This window comes from Manacus candei, unplaced genomic scaffold (genome assembly GCF_025592945.1).
Source record: "Manacus candei isolate 608988 ecotype Guabito, Panama unplaced genomic scaffold, ASM2559294v1 h1tg000034l, whole genome shotgun sequence".
In the NCBI taxonomy this organism is placed as follows: domain Eukaryota; kingdom Metazoa; phylum Chordata; class Aves; order Passeriformes; family Pipridae; genus Manacus; species Manacus candei.
In genome coordinates this window covers 5,835,406-5,849,653 of record NW_026138082.1, presented here as the reverse complement: position 1 = coordinate 5,849,653, position 14,248 = coordinate 5,835,406, and the positions used below count along the sequence as shown (strand labels likewise).

At 40.5% G+C, this 14,248-nt stretch overlaps 1 protein-coding gene across 1 annotated transcript in view; it reads right to left on the bottom strand.

The window, feature by feature from the left end:
- Positions 1–12,023: 12,023 nt before the first annotated feature.
- The window catches only part of THEMIS (thymocyte selection associated), a 72,792-nt gene continuing 70,567 nt past the window's right edge, over positions 12,024–14,248 (bottom strand). Inside the window, exon 6 of the mRNA XM_051792157.1 lies at positions 12,024–12,172. Within this exon, the coding sequence (XP_051648117.1) occupies positions 12,024–12,172 (149 nt within the window). The remainder of the gene's footprint in view (positions 12,173–14,248) is intronic.

The following is a 14,248-nucleotide window of genomic DNA, read 5'->3' as shown; positions in this document are numbered from 1 at the left end:
GGAAATGAATGAAAGGTGTCCATGCACATGGCAATGGGGTTGGAACTAGTTGACTTTTAAGGTTCTTTCCAATCCAAACCTTTCTATGATTCTACGAAAAGGAAATTATTTCTGTCTTTCTCTTCCACTTTCCCAGTTTGACTGGTCCTTTCTCCCCAAACTTGCACGATATTTGCACTGCAAATTAAGAAATAATTACCGACACATTGAGCAGTTAAGCACTATTCTGTCCTTTAATGTCCCAGGACAAAGGTTTTAATTATTCATTGTCACTTAATGGATAAACTCTTAATGTACCATCATTAGCTAACAATTTTCAAAGAAAATACATTAATGAGGTCTACGAAAAGTTGGGAGTTTTTACCTTAATTACCTGGTTCATATATCAGAGTAATTAGAGTCCAACAGACTTTAGGTCACCACAGCTGCCAGCTGCTAAAATATTAAGCTAGTTGTGCTCCCGAAAACTTTGAAAAAAATTTTTGACCTTTTCTGTGGTTAACTTAGATTTAATCTAAGGCTCACTTTGAGAAAACAAAAAGAACCATTAATACAAACTTACAAACTGTACTTGAGAGAATATTTTTAAAGCAGGTTTTAAAAAAGCAAATAACTCCTTACCTGAATTTATGACAACATTAAGAAATATTTCAGATTTTTGAAAAAGAGTCATCTTTCTAATACAGCATCAAACACTTCTGTATTTTAGACACTTTGTCCTAATCCAACAACTAGTTAGGTAAAGACTTTAAATATTGGCCAATGATTGCACTTTGGAGGTTGAGGAATGTATAGAAGTTTAGATAAAATATGGGATGGGAGATTCTTACAAGTAGAACAGAGTTCGTTACCTTGAAACGGAATAGATGTATTCTTGTAAGAAAACATCTGGGTATCAGAAACAGACAGAAACAGAGGGAAAAGCAGCAACAGAAAGCCTTAGAGGTATTGTAGGTGTCCTTGGAGAGGAATGGGAGAGCACTGGAGGAGCCTGCTTGCTAGTTAGACCTAGCAAAAGCTGATAACTACCAAAGCAGGGGTTTGTCCAGCAAGAAGGATTCGCAAAGCATACGGGTTTTTCTTACTCAACATTAGTCTGGGGTTTGCAGCTCTGTTCTCATACCTGTTACACATGTAATCTCTTTACTGAGGAATGCCTGGCATTACACAGGACTGGTTTCTGTTTGACAGAGGTGCTGTTAGAAGAAAGCATAACTACAGTTGGCTGCATCTCCAGAAAGCCAGCGAGATAAATTTCCATATGTGCCTACAAATAGCAAGCCTAAGAGGACTAGAAAAAACATCTGCCAGTGAAGAAGGGAGGTTTAGAAATGAAATGTAGCATGTGATAAAGGAAGAACTTGGGAGAATAAAAGCCCACCAGAAAACAGCCTGTCCATCCTCAAAACTTGGATAATAGTGCTGAACACCATGCAGTGCTCCGCCCCACCTCCTCTGTGGGGTTGATGGGGAACCACCGCCTTTGCCTCCTCAGTCTACTTGCACCCAAGGTCACCCAGGCTCATTTTAGGTGGATCAGCTCCTTATGTCTGAGAGCTGAGCAGTTTTCAGTGCCCTTCCTACAGGAATGATCACATTTCTGAGGAATGGTGAGAAATGAGGTTCTTGTCCTTGCCTACTCTTTGCAACTAGGCATACAGTCATGGTAAAATGGACCTGTGCTTTACAAATACTGTCCTAAACTATTACCTAATAGATATGTGTAAGGGCTGACCTCTCCAGCAATCTCCCTTTTTTGTTCCATAAGGCGAATGGCACCCTTGTCCTTCTCTAGGAAAGATACCTTTCTGTTCACAAAACTGCAAACAGAGGTCAGCAGTCATTTCTTTAGATTTCTTAGATATCAAGACACAGAGGTCACAGGGCCTATACTCAAGGAGGTCATTCACAAAGATGTCAAAAAACTATTTTTTTTTCAAGGAGGAGTTGGAACCCTAGATTTCCCCTTCCCTATGATCCCTAACCTGTGCAGAATTACTTGGGCATTCCTTCCCAGCCTATGCTCCCTACTGCATTTTTTCTGATGGGAAAAAGTACTCTCCACACACCTGCCAGGTGTGGAGGAGAGCAAAGACATTCTTGCCCAGGGCAGCCTCTAATCTGGCAGTTAGGAGGTTTTGCTGGGAAGCAGATGTAGATTTGCACTCTGACAGAAAACAAAATGACCTAATGTAAGCACTCTAACTGTAGTGCACAACATTAAAAAACTCCTGCATTTCCCAAACCTAAACTGTTCCATTACTTTTTTAGACCAGGGAATGTTGCCTGCCCCTCTCACCAAGTGTTGTGAGCTGTGGACCTTCAGTTCCCACTACCAAAGGTAGTGAGGTTCGAGATGATGCAGTCATAACATTTCCCTCATCCTAACATCGGTGGCTTCAGAAGGAGCATGTTGTCTTTTCCAGAGCTCATACTGAACCTTGATATACTGAGTGCAAAGAGCTGGCAACTGAAAAAGGTATGATATTTCCTTCAGTTTAATTTTTGAAGAAAAATTCCAGCTTGATACCACCTCTCCCACTGCCACTTCATTTTTGCACAAATGCTGGACACCAGAGCACTTGCTGGGCTCTGTTCTATTTAAGTTTGAAGTGCTTATAGCCTATATTCACAGCTATATTCATTTGGGTTCCTAACACCTAATAGGACATTTTTGATGCTTGTAAATCTGAGTCTAAGCTCCTTTTGGATTTAATTCTCTGTTCTACAAAGAGAATTAAACAATTGGCCATGAGGTATTTCAAGAGCAAAGTGCATGGCATTGAAGTACTGTGCTGCCACAGGCAGCGGTGGCAAGGATCCCTGGAGGGCATAAGGGAGCCTGGGACTGCAGATCTGCCTGACTGCACCAACTGGAAAGAGCTGCTCCAGCTGGGAAGCATAGACAGTCACTCAAAACAGGGTTTAGAGGATGAGGAATGGAGGCAGAATCACATAAAGATTTGCTAAAAAGCATTTATACCTACTTAAAATGTGACTCTAGGAAAAAAAACATGATACTTTAAAAACGCTTTTTAACTGATTCATGCCTAATCAAACTCTCCAGGACAGAAAATGCAATAAAATAAAATCCTTAATGTCTTTCACTTCCTACAAACTGTTTGTAGCTGTGTGAAAATTTGCATGAACTGTTTATGTGCATGTTTGCAGGAAGGGGCTGCAGCAGGTACAGTGGACAAATAGTGGCAGTATAAACCAGCCTTCTGGACTAGAAAAGTCATTTTAGAAAGAAAGGCTCCTTCTACCTCTCCTTTTGTGCGATGTTAGATCCCAAAATACTAACAGATGTGATCACTGAAGCTAAGAAGAACAGCTGAAACAGGGGGGAAAGCAGAAGAATCTTTTTGCTGACAAAGTAGCTGCAGTACCCCATGAGGGGCAAACCTCTGACCTCCACTCAGACTGTTCCTCTGCACCATGGGGACCAGGGGGATTACAGAGGAACACTATTTCCTAGAAAGAAAGATCATAACATCTGAGGCTGCCCTAGGAAGAGTTACTGCTTTCTGAGGTTGGCCTGAGCCTCCAGCTGCTGGCACTGCTGCATCCAGAGCCTCAGGGACAATGTCACAAGAGGACATGGGAACAAGGCATGCACATGTACAGGCACTTCTTAGATCCTGATGGGATCAGCCCCTTGAGACATCATGAAACCTTCTCCACATACTCCCAAATCTTAATAAACATGAGGAATTTAAAGTTACATGAGAAAATTTAAAGGGTCAGACTGAATTATCCACCCCAGTAACCTCTCTCTGCTGGGGGCTGGCAGCAGTGAACTGGGACAAGAGCAGCAGCAGCAAGGCAAAGGCAGGGTAATCTCTCCTCCTACCCAGCCTGCCAGCAGCTGGCAGTCTGCACTTACATCAGACCCACATAGTTTATCAGTCCTAGAGAAAGAGTTGTAAAAGGCTATCCTAGAAAATAAAAAAACCTATGAAAATATATGAAGTAAGCTTATCAAAGAGACGTGTTATTGCAAAACACAAGAACTCTTCCCAGCACACAGATGCATTAAAAAAAAAAACAAGAGGAAAAAACAAAACAAAACAACAACAAAAAACCAAACCAGCAAAAACCTGCCACTAATACATGAAGCAGAAGCAAGAAAGCTTTCTCTTCAGAGACGATCAGTTTTAATATAGTGTCAAAAAGTTGAAAATTAAAGGTACACCAAAGCGGAAAAATGTTAGGAAGACACTTGGGCAGTGTTAGGAGAGGTAGGAAAGGTATCATATCAGTTAAGTGAAGAGATAGCAAGAATAAAAGGCAATTTCTTATTGGGAGCATTGTGGTAGATAAGTGTTCCTGTGACATGTGTCATTTAAACAAAAGAGCTTTTGGCATTTAAAGAAGAATGCAGGGAGAAGATTCTTCTTATCTTCCCAGGCACAAAGGCTGGATATATAAAAAATGTGCATATTGATCATCCAAACAGAAAATGCCATCTCACTGAGGGCTTATGTACACATGGAGTGCTGTGGAAGCAGCTGCTTCTGATCAGGTCCTCAGTGAGAACACACTGGAAATACTTCTTAGCATTAAAAGAGATAAGCCTTTAAGCTAACAAGTCTGTGCAAAAGCTTATGCCAATCTTTTGCAAAGCAAATATCTTATTATTTAAATACACTTGTATTCTCTTCAGGCATAGTGATTGTGGTCTGTGTTTAGCTGAAAATGGCTTTCCCCTCTTGAATGCAGTCTTCTTGAGCATTAATGTATGGGAATGATAACCATGTCCCTCAAGGACTGCAATGACATTATAGCTTTGTCAAACATGTATTAGCAAACAGTATGAAATCACTGTGGTCATCTGTATGGCATAAGGGAATCACAATACTTATTAAGTCTTAAATATCAAGTACAAGCCTTTTATTAGGACCTTACTTTGTGCCTCCTCCCTCCCCTCTGTTTTCCTCAGCAAGACTGGATGCCCTTTCCTCACAGCACAGCATCACGGCCTCTCCTCTACGCCAGAACTGAATGCAAGAGGTGCTGTCCCTCTGTGTCATGTAAACTGAACAGCCAGGCTAATTCTCATTTCTGTGATAGGACACGATGCTGGCTCATGTGCCTGAGGAAAAGATACAGGCCTTCACTCAGATCAATAAAACTCATTCAACTCAGTGAGGTTGAACATACAAGACAGGATTATAGCATGGGACAAGGGTGTTAGAACCAGACTCCTTATGTGACAGGATCTATGCAAAGAAGAGAAATTGCTTCTTTGAAAGCATTTTAAAGGGAAGAATTTGCAAAAAGGACTGATGAGCCTTGGTTTTGTTCACAAACTAGATCCAAAATGCTGACGTAGAATGTCTGAAAAAAGCCTAGGTTTGTTGGGAAAGTTACTGCATTCCACCTCATTCACACTCATCCTAACACTTAGAGCAACTAATGAGTACCTTGTTTTTTCTAGACTGTCTCATGCTCTCCTTGTAAGTCAAATGCTCCAAGTCCTCAGTCATCTTCATGGTCCAGAACTGGACACAGTATTTCAGATGTGGCCTCACCAGTGCTGAGCAGAGGGAAGAGTCATCACCCTTGACCTGCTGGCACCATTCCACCACTGTAGGCCAAGAGGCTGTTGGCTTTCCTCTCCTTTCTATCTGCAGAAGCCTGGCTTCTGGTACTTTAGTGAAGAAAAATTGTGGTAGTAATGTATCATACCTTTCAAACATTCAGCAGATAAGTAGGAAAAGAGAAAAAGAAAATCAGTAAAATGCACAACAAATTTATTTTATTCAAATACCAGACTGTACTTGACAGTGAAACAAACAGGGCTGTTTTGAGCTGCTAGAAGAGAAATACAGATTTTTGTGAAAAAATGCTTAAAATTTATTTAAAATATCCAAAAGTGATGTGTCAGCCACTTACAAGTTCTGTACACACCTGCAAACCATATTAACTAGTGATATGCATAGAATTAGAGTACTCTGAGTGATACTTTTAATACTTAAATGTTCATCCTCATTAAAATGAGTTACAATTTGTCTTGAATAAATTAATGTGAGACTATTAAGAAATCCTAAATCAATTTGCATTAGGGAAAATTAATCATTCAGTAGAATTTTAGTAGACAAGTCTGAAGATACTACAAAGAAAAAGTCTTTTCAAGCAGACAAGAAAGTATTTTAAGGCATTTTTGTGAGCTTTTGCTTTTTAACTCCTCAGTAGGACTAAAAATAGGTATGTCTAGGCTTTGTAAAAATGTTCTCTTTTTCCACCCTGCTGTATGGGATTTCTGGATAGGTCACTCTGATCAAGTTGCTGTTGAGTCTGGAAACTCTTGGCACATCAACTCTGTGTTTACACATCAGTTCTCTATAGTTTTCCCTGGAAGGCAACTCACTGCCAGAGGGTTATGCACCTCTCCTAGGTCTAACACTTTTGGATACACAGCACTCACTATGCATGAGCCGCATACAAGGACTAGGTTCAATCCCACCCAAAGATGTTAAGCACACCCTACCTGCGCAGCTCGTGTGCTTGCCCGAATCAATCCCAGACAGGAATGTGGCAGGTCTAATATCAGCATCGATTACATGCTCCCTGCTAAGCCCACTGAGATATTCATTCATGTAAGCAGAGGGTCTCTCTATCCCTGCTCAGCACTCACAGGCTAGGGGGGCAGGACACAAAGGGAGGTCCCTCCGTCTGGGCCAAGGAGGTCCTGTGTCCTTTCAGATGTCATACAACCATTTTGCTCTCATTTTCATTTTCAGATGTATAAAGTAAAAGGAAATTCTTCAAAACAAACACTTGTTTAATTTAAAAAAGAAGAGGTTGTGATGCCCTTCCTGTACCTTTTCTCCAGTGGGGTGACGTTGGCCATTCATGGGTGTTGCAGAGAGGCATCTGGGGTTGCCTCTTCCCCCAACCCCTGTGTGGGAATATGAGGTACTACAAGGTGTACCACAAGGTGTAGGTGAAGTTCTTCAGCATTGCTTTTCTCAGACTTCTTAAGGAGGGCAGCATGTGCCTTTATCTCAGTTTGCAGAGTCAGTACAAACACTAACCTTTCAGCTGCAGCTTCTGTCCATCCTTCCTGGCTGCATTTTCAGAACATTGTTGAATATAGTAGTTCTAGTGTGATTCTAAATATTAGCTGTGCAAGGGGTAATAGAGATGGCACTGCTATCTAAGTTGGGCGTTCCTGGGCCTTCTGAGTAGCACTTCCCTCTGAGAGGAGTGGTATTGCTTTCCAGGAAAAATTAAATGTTTTGCAACAGTATTACTTGTACATTGTTCATCATCTGAAAGAGTGGTAGAATCTGGTAATTTCCAGTTTTGAGCCTTAAACTGAAGCATGTAAGATTGGCCAAAGAAATTGGCCAGTTGTTCACCTAAGACATCCCTTCCCTTTCTACCTTTCCCTTCTCAAAAAAAACCTAAGGAAGCAACCATGCAGCTGTTTCAGTAAGGGATGTTCCTTTTGCTTATATCCTACAGTGATTCAGGAAATAAATGGAATTTCAGGTGCAATGAGAATGAAGAATTGGACTTGGCATTATTATCAGAATTCATTTATAAATATGTACAGAAGAACTCTGTCCCTTCAAAGGATTATGAGACATTAGCTGGTTTGACTTCTTCTTCAGGACTAGTAAGCAGTTTATTTTCATGGGGGATTATTATAGCTAAATTACAGCCTCATTGTTCTTCATGAGACAAGAAGGACACTTTCATGAGTAGCTTTTTCTTACAGTTGTGGTCAATCTTAATGTGTGAAGGATGGAGCTTCCTACTTGTTTCCAGTTAATTTCAGAATTATTTTGCTTCAGATGTTTCTGAAAACAAACAAAACAAAATGACAAGGTGAAATGAGAAATTTTACTTTTGGATCTAAAAATTGCACAGAGAGTACAGGTGAATGAGCTCTCGAGTCAAATTAATGGCCACAAGTTAGGGTTTGTCTGTGCTGTAAAATGGTTTGTCAGTACCATTACAACAGCAATCCCAAGACTATAGCTAAAAATAAAGCTAATATATGACTCCAACACAGCTATGCCAGCAACTTTGCATAAATAAGTGAAACTCATACCAGTAAATTTTTCTTTTAGCTTATGCAGTTTAGGGAAATATTTTACCTGCATGGGGCCAAAGAACTTATCTAGTCAGTATAAACTCTGACTCCAGCAAAACCTTTTCCTAGTGTTTCTCCAGTATGATTACAACCATGGTGCCTGTGTCATATTGCTGGTCTGGCAGACATGGGAGAAGAGATACCTCCCTCTCGGAATGCGGCTTCCAAGAGATGTGCCCTGGGGCTGATGTAACAGAGGTGTAGGCCTGGAGGGAAGTTAATTAATAATTTAATTAATATTTAATGGCAATATGCCAGTGTACTAAGATTCACTAGTGAGCTCTGTTCCCAGCTCTGCCACACTATAAAAATGTTTGAATCTGCTGTCTGGGGTGTTTGAATGTTTGAATCTGCTGTGCTTGTGCGTGTAGGAAGAACATCTAGAACATCTAAATAATCGTGGTAGTCTCCCCTGCCCTTAGAGTCTCTGAACCCACAACTGCTTTGAGGGTTTGAAGTCCTGTTTGAAGTCCTGCTTGTGTCAAAGCTAAGAACTGATCTGCAGCTCTAAGAGCAGCACACTCTTTATTTGCTCCCTCTTGATTCTTTCTTCCTTCTGGAATCACCACTGGTTGCAACCTAGAAAAAAGCTCCACTTCACATATTAGGGGAAAGTGGCAGTTGAAAAATCACCTAACAATGAAAATGAGCAAAGTAGATGATGTCCCCAAATCTGCACTGAAAGTTACTCAGGAGGGAGACTTTCAAAAGTGCTGAGAACACACAACTACATTCATGGATTTGGGTTCCTCACTCCAACATCCCCAAGGCTACAAAGTTTGCCACAGCCTTTCAGCCAGAGGCTTTTCTAAGACAGAAACAGTTAACTTAGAGGGTCAGTGGTACAAAAGCTCCAGAGAAATGTCCTAGAAAAACAGTACAAAAGGACTAATGAAGACGTGGTGGGGTCAGAAAGGCTGGTTTTCATTTGTAGTACTGGCTCTACATTTCAATTATGAAGGAACCTGAATCTCAGCACAACCAAGGTAAAAAAAAAAAAAAGTTGCTCCTCAATCTGTTTCATACAATTACTTTAAAAATTTGGTACAAATTGAAAATACAAAAATCTACTTTGCCTAAACAAAACCCCCTCAGCTGTTCAGTTCATGAGAACAGGAAAACACAGCTGTGTATTTTTTTTCATTCCCTACTGCATTACTCTATCTTTTCTACTCTTCCTTTTTTTTATCTCCTATTTAATAAGCACAGAAGGTTAGTCAGCTGAGACCATTCCTTTTCCGGCACTTATGTGCAGTTCAAGTCCAGAAAGCAACGTCCTGAAACAGTCTGACACTAGTACTCATTTTCAGCTCTCCAGGCAGCTGGACCATGTTGTTTTTTCAGCCATGAGATTACAAGGAGCTATCAGGACTGGAGACAGAAGCCGCCTTCTCTGGTTTTGCTGTTATTCTTTTGTTGTTACTGCTGTTCCTGCATGCACGCCTCTCATTTTTGTCTGCAGGGACACAGGAGGAGACATTACAGCAGCACCACCGGCTTTGCAATTCAATGCAATGGACCTTTTCTCTCCCAATTTTCTCACACCCAAGAAAAGCCACTGTTGACATCTTTAATACCACCTAAAAGACTGTCAAACTGAAGGCTTTCCTCCTTAAAAAAGCAAAAACAACTCATGGCAGTAAAAGAGGAGAAACTTGTCTTGTTAAAAAGAAAGCCACACATTTTAAATGCTTCCAGGGTGGTGTGTTTTTTTCTTAATTTCTCTTGAACCTTTAACGAAAGGTTAAATAAAATATGTTAATGACGGTTGTTGCTATAGCAAGCTCAGGCATCCGTAGTGAAGTCCCTTGCTTAATTGCTTATTGTTCTGGAGTGATGAGGTCATATTAACATCATTGACCCACTGGGCACATTTTTTCTATCAAAATTAACATAGTAATGACCTGAGGCAAGTCTCTGTTCTTTCTTTCTCACTGTTGCTTAGGATGAGGACTAACTCTTAGTAGTATCATCCTGGCATGCTTCAGCCCTGACTGTGGAAAGATTTTGAGGGTAACACTGGTGAAGCACTGCAAATAATAAATACTGGGGTTTTTTAAGTAGACCTGACTGTTGAGGTTTACTTCTTCATTTCATTAAAACTATTTTTCCTCCTAATGACTCTATTTAAAAGTAATTTAGATCAATAGATTTAATTTTGATAGATCATACATACCAAATAATTAAAAGTGGACATTAAAAAATAGCATAAATATCCTGAGGAAAGAAGGGACTATGGGTGGGAAATAGTTGACTGATGAATTCTTGAAGAACTAACATGCTCAGATATTAAGTATTGGCACAGGTGAAAGAGACAACATATTTTGGTGCATTATTTCTCTACGTATAAGCCTAAAAGAGCTAGTTTGGTTACTTTATCTGGCTAGATATTTTATAAGACATTCGCCCACATTAAAGGTTAATTGTATATGCCCACATCAAATCTGTATTTCTCTCAATGCTCACATGTGAGGAAGCTTAATAGAAATTTTAAGTGCTAGAAAAAAGCCATAATGGAGGATTTCTGATGGCTGGGGGAGACCAGCAGCTGGAGGAGCCACACGCTCCTTAGCTAATAATTTCAGAGGGTGGATACTTGTGTGAGCCATCAAGGATGATAATTTATGAGACTGCTTTATAATCCAGACAATGATCTCCCTCAAGGTGGCAAAGGTCCTTTCTTTCATGTTTTGCTAGAGCCCCACTAGAAGACAACTAATAAAGTGAAACCTTACCTCCATTGATAGGGAATTTAAAGGGCAGGTGGATAAAGACTTAAAGGAGCTGATGCCATAACAGTAAGTACTATAATCAGATGCTGATCCTGCACCTGGCTTGCTTCTTGAGAGCATGCTTTTCCTTTCATGCCTATAGCTGCAAGGGGTATTTTAGTCAAAACAAAATTTAATTCTCTCTTTCTCAGCTTCTTTACATGATAGAGGAAGACCCCACCCTCAGTGGTATGTGGACTGAGGAAATAATGTGTTATGTGAAACATACTACTTTGTTTCATTTTTCAGTCTTTTCTGTAACTTTGGACTTTCTGCAGCTGTGAGCAGGGGAATAGGTGGTCTCACTTATACCACACACTGCCCTGGATGTCATGTTTCTGAGGGGTTTGAACATTTCAGAAAAAAATAACAGCTTATTTCAGATTCATAATATTGCTTAACTCAAATACAACATTAACATTGCATCCCAGTTAAAAATAAATAGAAATTACATTTTGAAATAAAATACTTCTTCATAAAAAAATAATTTTTTTAAATCTCTGAAACAAAAAATTTCAAGTTTCTCTGTGTTTTCATGGGTTTCTCTTCACAAAAGAAGCTGTTCAGCTGAATCAAATGAAGTTCATACAAGGTTTAGCTGTGTGTGAAAAGAGCTGGGACCACATAGTTTCACTCATACCTAGAAAAAGTCTCATTTCTGTTTAGCTGGAAATGATGCCTAGAGATCTTTAGAAGCAAAGACTCTCTTCATTAGCATCTAAAGCCTCTGCAGATTGCCGGAGCAGAACCTTGAGGTTTAAATGAAAACACAGATTATTCCTGAAAGCTTTTAAAGTGACTAAACTGAGTCACAAGGCATTCATTTCCAAAAAGAGGAAAAGGATTGAATTCAGAGTATTATAATTTGCTACAGCAAACTGGCACAAATCAGAAGAAATGCCTGTGCACTTCTATCCCCAGAACAATGACAGGTACAGCTTTAACAAAGGTGACACGGCTAAGAGTGACAGGGGGCCACAGGCGGCAGCTCAGAGGTGCCTTTCCTGCCATATTCACAGGACGTTTGGGGTAACAGCAGCAGCCCCAAGGGAAAAACTTCTCTTGTTTCAGGGAGTGAAGATTACTGTCCAGTCTGAAAAATCACTCTGCCTGCTCTTGTTTGCATAAGTGACCATAGGTTATGCTCACCTTCTTCCTTCAGAGATTGCGGGCTTATTTCCAATGCTGCTGTCATGAAATGCTTTTCTTATGTTTTCAATTATGTTTTCATCCACGTAGCTGTAGTCATGCTCTTCTTCCTCTTCTTTTTCTGCCTCGTAGTTACTTGTTAAGCCTGAAAAATTAACAAAAAATAACTGTAGGAAATGGAAGACTCTGCCCTTGGCCTGAAAAAAAAAAAGTACAATTCAAACAGGCAATCATAAAAGCAAAGAAAACAATGTTTCATTTTTCGCGTAGTACTAATACCTCTAATACCACTCCCTGCTACCTATGCACACATAGCTAAGGTTTATTGAAACATTTAAATGATATAATCACTAACAGCATAAAAGCAGATAAAATTATCTGACCATAGTAAGAGAAGAGTAGTCCACTTGCCATGAGCCACACATACCATCCTTACCGCAGATGTGCTCCCACGCTCCTGTGTTTCATTGCCTGACAAAACGAGCCATTGCAGCTAGGAAACCATGGTGTTACCTTGGGATTTCCTAGAGCCAGAAAACCCACTTGCTGCTTATTCTGAAGGGAGTAACAGAGACATAGTCTTGAAAGTGGCTTGAGGTTAAAATGAAAAGTGCTGAAGTACATTTCTTTATATCCACCTAAACTAGCTTGAAGTAACACTGAGGACAAACCTTTCAGAAAGCAGCAGCCTTTTTCCAAAAGGGCAGAGACCCTCACTGGAGGTGTCTTGGGAGTTCAAGGGCTGGGGCAGCCCCTGCTTTTTATCGGGGCACAGCAACAGTTTCACATTACAGCTCACACTGATGAGCTACAGACTGCTGTCAGGAGGCCCCAGTCTCCTCCCATGCTTGGGTGGTGTTACCACTTCCCTGAAGCTAGAGGAAGCTCTGCAAGACACATGGGACCACTGGTCTCCTGCAGAACCCCATAAGGATCAGTCAGTGAGTACCCCACATCCCTCCTCTAGAGCCACCCCATCCCTCAGCTCAGGCTGTGGTGGGGAAAAGCCAGGTAGCAATAAGACCAGCCAGGGCTGAAGTAGTGGCAGTGGGACCAGCTGGAGCTGAAGGTGGTGGTGGAGGCATCACCAAAGTCTCCCTGCCAAGAGCAGCTCACCCTTGAAGTTTATCAGGAAGACTATAATTTAATAGAGCTGAGAGGATACTGTATTTCTACAGCAAAAAGTTTAACCTGAAATTGCAAAACCATGTGAAACATTGCTTTGGGTACAGCTGTTCCTGGTTGTTTAACTTGCTACGACACAACCTGAAACAACCTACAGTAGTGCACTAACTGACCTCCCAGCAAGGCTGTGCCTGTCAGACATGTCCTTCTTTATGGGACCAAGCTTCTCAAACACGAATCCTGCCAAGTTTACTCTTGCAACCACCGTATGCCCCTTCACCAAGATAATAATTGTATAATCTCTCAGCAGTCTCCAAATCCCATTGTGTTCCTCCTGAGACTCTCCATGGCTGGCATGTCTCTCCCTGAAAAACTGGTTAGTAATGATTTCTTTCTGAAGTTGCGATCCTTTCCTTTATAGGTTTTTTTCAAGGCTAGAAATAAACACCAAGTTAATCAAGCAGCTGTCTGGCCACACCAGTACACAGTCTATCACAGACTAATTTATCCACAAGTCCCCTGCTACTAAATTAGCAAAATATTTCCAGATCTAGGCATCAAAAGGAAAAAAAACAAAACAAAATCCCAAATATATGATTACAAATGCATTGAAGATCTCATTCACACATATGGCCACTATCTTGTTAATAAGCATTTCCAGGTTTGTAGTTCATTTGCAATTTGGCTATGTTTGATATCAGTAAAAGTAAACTAATGAATAAAACAGGCACTGAAAGAATAAGCTAATCCCTGTGATTCAACAAGGGAAATATTGTTTGTGCACTTAGACTTGCTAATACGGATATAAGGTACAGATTGCTCATGGGTGGCATAGCTAGACTTTCTTCTTTCCCAAACATGTGCAAACAAAATTATACGGTTCTAAGTAAGACAGCTCAAGGAGAAAGAAAATTAATGTCATCAGGCCAGACTAAATCACAGCTGTCCCCAGTACCAAACTTGTGCAGGATGCCTTCTCAAATGTATATATTTACACTTCAATAAAGCATTAAGCAATGAATAGACAAGCTGAACAATCCCAAGGGGATTCTGAATATTGAAATCAATGCAATTTACTTCCCTGTTTGGAAAAAAA